Consider the following 4421-nt stretch of genomic DNA (forward strand, 5'->3'; position numbering starts at 1 on the left):
GTCGGGCAGGGCTGTGTCAGTGTAGGGCCAGAGCCCAGCCTCCTCTGTCCCACCCAGGCCGTGCTGAAGAGGGGCCTCCCGCCCAGTTGCACCATCATCCCCCTGATGAAGAAGGACCACAGAGACAACCTGGGCTTCTTCCTCAGCAACGTGGGCAGGCTGCACCTCGCCGGGTAGGTCTCGGGCACGGCGGGCGGTGGGGCCGGGACCCATGTGCGCTCACACTCCTCTCCCACGCCAGCATCGACGTCAACCCCAACGGCCTGTTTCCGCCTGTGGAGTTCCCGGCTCCCCGAGGGACCCCGCTCATCTCCCCCCACATCAAGTGGGACCACAGCCAGACCTGGGACGTGCCTTCGGCTCAGGACTTCCCCAGCGGCTCCAGCTCCCCCTCGTGCACTGTCTACCACATTGGTGCGCTGGGCCCTGCGGGCGGTGGGTGGCTGCCCCAGGAGCTGGCGCTGAGGCCCGTGTGCCCACAGACGTCAGCCCCGACTCTCCTGACCGCTACCTGGTGGACCACTGCATTGACGGCCGTGTCCTCTTCCCCGCCACTGGCTACCTCTGCCTGGTCTGGAAGACGCTGGCACGCACCCTGAGCCTGGTCATGGAGCAGGTGCCTGTGGTGTTCGAGGACGTGACACTGCACCAGGCCACCCTCCTACCCAAGACAGGTGAGGGGTGCTGAGCCCATGGGCCAGGTTAAGGGGCTACCAACTGCTGACCTCCACCCTCGCCGCCCACAGGGACCGTGGCCCTGGAGGTGCGCCTCCTGGAGGCCTCCCGCTCCTTCGAGGTGTCAGAGAACAACAACTTGATTGTGAGCGGTGAGTGGGGGACTGGCTGGGCTGGGCAGGTGCCCACAGCCCAGTGCCCGCCCCTTCTTCAAGCCTGCCTGCTCTTGTCCTCAGGGAAGGTGTACCAGTGGGAAGACCCTGACCCCAAGCTCTTCGATGACCCAGAAACCCTGAGCCCCACTGAGCCCACAGCTGCCTTCCACCTTGCCCGGGGAGATGTGTACAAGGAGCTGCGTCTCCGCGGCTACGACTACGGGCCCCGTTTCCAGGGCATCCTTGAGGCCAACCTCGACGGTAGGCTGCGGGCGGAGGCCCCGGCCAGCCTTCCTCCTGAGAGAGCCTGGGGTGGGGCAGGCGGGCCCAGGGGCTGACTGGCCCCTGTCACAGGCACCTCAGGCAAGCTGCTATGGGAGGACAACTGGGTGACCTTCCTGGACACCATGCTGCAGATGTCCATCCTGGGCTCGGGCCAGCGCAGCCTGCGTTTGCCCACCCGGGTCACCGCCGTGCACATCGACCCCGCCACCCACCTGCAGAAGCTGCGCGGATGGCGGGACGACACCCGAGGTAGGCCGCCCGGCCCTGCGTGTCCGGAGCCCGGTGCCCGGCTGGCCCCGCCTGTGCTCACCCCTGTCCCCACAGTGGCCGACGTGCTCGTGAGCCCCTGCCTGAGCAGCACAGTGGCCGGTGGAGCCCACATCTCGCCCTGAGCGGCACAGTGGCCGGTGAAGCCCGCATCTCGCGGCTTCACGCCTCGGCAGCCCCTCGGCGACAGCAGGAGCAGCTGGTCCCCACCTTGGAGAAGTTCTGCTTCACGCCCCACGTGGAGGACGGGTGCCTGTCCGAGCAAGCCGCCTTGCAGGAGGCGCTGCGGGTGTGCACAGGTGGGTGCTGGGGGCACCTCGCCTCCGGGAGCAGGGCAGAGCCGCGGCCGGACACCCTCTAGTCCTACAGCTGCTTCCTCTGTGAGGACCCCAGACCTGCCTCAGGGTCGCCTCCCCTCCCCATCCCTGGCCCCTTTTCCCTACTAATCGCCACCTGGGCTCGGGGCAGGCTGAAGGCAGGGGTGGCAGACTCGGCCCCCGTGTGCGCCAGGGCTTGAACCGGGGGCTCAATGGTAGGGAGTGAGTTCCGGGCGCTGACCCCCTCTATGGGCTCCCTCGTGGCCAGGCCCCAAGGCCTCTCCCTCACACACCCAGACGGGTCAGCGCCCTGACATCCAGCTCTAGTTTCCGACCACCCCACCTGGCCCCCGGCTGTTAGCTTGTCACCATGGACAGGGCCGTGCAGGTGGCCCTGGGAGACCGGAGTGGGTCTGAGTCCCCACTCGGCGACTCTGGCTAGGGCTTGGGGAACACTGGCTGTCTCCCCTTCAGGGCTGGCCCGGGCACTGCAGATCAAGGTGGCCCAGCAGGGGCTGAAGATGGCCGTCCCTGGGCTGGACGGGGCCCAGCCGCCCCGGGAGCCCCCCCAGCAGGGGCTGCCCCTGCAGCAGGAGCTGGGCCAGGCTCTCGCCCAGGAGAGGCCACTGCTGCCTGAAGACCCCTTGCTCAGAGGCCTGCTAGACTCCCCCATGCTCAAGGCCTGCGTGGACACAGCCCTGGAGAACACGTCCAGCCTCCGGATGAAGGTGGTAGAGGTGAGCGCCACGGGGCCCAGCTGGCCCGAGGCTGGCTAGACCCAAGCCCAAGGCTGGCAGTTCACACTGCCCTCTGTCCTCTGCTCCGCAGCCTGGAGAACGGTGCCGGGCGCGGGCAGCATCCCCGGGCGTGGGCACTCGGCAGGTATCTGCACCCCGCATGGGGCTGCCTGCAGAGACAGCCGACCCGGCATTCCCACCACAGGTGCTGGCTGGAGACGGGCGGCTGTACTCGCGCATCCCGGCCCTGCTCAACACACAGCCCATGCTGCAGCTGGACTTCACAGCCAGCGACCGCCACGCACAGGCCCTAGAGGCCGCCCAGGCCTGGCTGCAGCAGCACGGCATTGCCCAAGGCCAGTGGGACCCCCAGGACCCTGCTCCTAGCAGCCTCGGCGCAGCCGACCTCCTGGTGTGTAACTGTGCCATGGGCAGCCTCGGGGACCCCGCCATAGCCCTGGGCAACATGGCAGCTGTGGTCAAGGAGGGCGGCTTCCTGCTATTGCACGTCCTGCTTGGGGGACACACCCTCAGCGAGACCGTGGCCTTCCTCACCGGGCAGACCCTCCAGAGCCAGGTACGGAAGGTGGGCAGCAACTGGTGGGTGGGGTGGGTGAGGGCTGGCCCAGAGCTGATCCCCACCCCGCCCCGCAGGACGAGTGGAAGAGCCTGATCTCCCGGGCAGCACTGCGCCTCGTGGGCCTAAAGAAGTCCTTCTACGGCTCTGCGCTCTTCCTGTGCCGCCGGCCTGCCCCACAGGACAGCCCCATCTTCCTCCCCGTGGAGGACACCAGCTTCCGATGGGTGGATTCCCTGAAGGTCAGTGCCTGCCACCTGTGCCAGGCCAGGGCCACGCCGCCAGGGCCACGCCGCCAGGGCCTGACACCTCACCTTCCCAACCCACAGCGCATCCTGGCTGAGGAGTCCTCCCGGCCCGTGTGGCTGAGAGCTGTCAACTGTACCACCTCTGGCGTGGTGGGCCTGGTCAACTGCCTACGGAAGGAGCCCGGCGGACACCGCATCCGGTAGACGGCCTGCCCTTGCCCCGCCTGCTGCCCTGCCCCACACCCTGCGCCGGCCCTCCCGGCTCTCACCCTCTGCTGCCCGCAGGTGCATCCTAGTGTCCAACCTGAGCAGTGCGTCTCGCGTCCCCGAGGTGGACCCCAGCTCCGCCGAGCTGCAGGATGTGCTGCAGGGGGACCTGGTGATGAACGTCTACCGTGACGGGGCCTGGGGTGCCTTCCGCCACTTTCCCTTAGAGCAGGGTAGGCCCCACGTGGGATGGCCCGGTGGGGCTGGGGCTGAGGAGTAGGGTAGAGACCCAGCAGGAGGCTCACGAGGCCTGCTCCCACAGACAAGCCCGAGCAGCAGACGGCACACGCCTTCGTGAACGTCCTCACCCGTGGTGACCTCGCCTCCATCCGCTGGGTCTGCTCCCCACTGGGCCACGCCCCGCCCGCGGGCCCCGGCACACGCCTGTGCACCATCTACTACGCCTCGCTCAATTTCCGGGACATCATGCTGGCCACGGGCAAGCTGTCCCCCGACGCCATCCCAGGTCCGCCGCACACTGCCTCCCCACAGGCCCGCCCACAACCACCTTGCCCTTGTCCCGGCTGGCCTGAGCTCACGCTGGGCCTAACGGGGCCCACCCTCTTTCCCCAGGGAAGTGGGCCTCCCGGGACTGCATGCTGGGCATGGAGTTCTCGGGCCGCGACGCCAGCGGGCAGCGCGTGATGGGGCTGGTACCTGCCGAAGGCCTGGCCACCTCCGTCCTAGTGACCAAGGACTTCCTCTGGGCCGTGCCCCCCAGCTGGTGAGTGGTCGGTGGGCTGCGTGGGCAGAGAGTGGCCAGTCCCGAGCTGACGCGGGTGTCATCCCCAGGACTCTAGAAGAGGCGGCCTCAGTGCCCGTCGTGTACAGCACGGCCTACTACGCGCTGGTGGTGCGAGGGCGCCTGCAGTGCAGGGAGACGGTTCTCATCC

General features: G+C 68.4%; 1 protein-coding gene across 1 annotated transcript in view; it reads left to right on the forward strand.

The window, feature by feature from the left end:
• The window catches only part of FASN (fatty acid synthase), a 16356-nt gene that overhangs the window by 6246 nt on the left and 5689 nt on the right, over positions 1–4421 (forward strand). The window contains 16 exon segments of the mRNA XM_014586718.2: positions 58–173; positions 242–414; positions 483–674; positions 747–827; positions 912–1091; positions 1185–1364; positions 1440–1494; positions 1533–1681; positions 2174–2436; positions 2642–3013; positions 3091–3255; positions 3343–3461; positions 3547–3701; positions 3791–3994; positions 4102–4252; positions 4321–4411. Of these exon segments, the coding sequence (XP_014442204.2) occupies positions 58–173; positions 242–414; positions 483–674; positions 747–827; positions 912–1091; positions 1185–1364; positions 1440–1494; positions 1533–1681; positions 2174–2436; positions 2642–3013; positions 3091–3255; positions 3343–3461; positions 3547–3701; positions 3791–3994; positions 4102–4252; positions 4321–4411 (2646 nt within the window).

This window comes from Tupaia chinensis, unplaced genomic scaffold, assembly GCF_000334495.1.
Source record: "Tupaia chinensis unplaced genomic scaffold, TupChi_1.0 Scaffold000159_1, whole genome shotgun sequence".
In the NCBI taxonomy this organism is placed as follows: domain Eukaryota; kingdom Metazoa; phylum Chordata; class Mammalia; order Scandentia; family Tupaiidae; genus Tupaia; species Tupaia belangeri.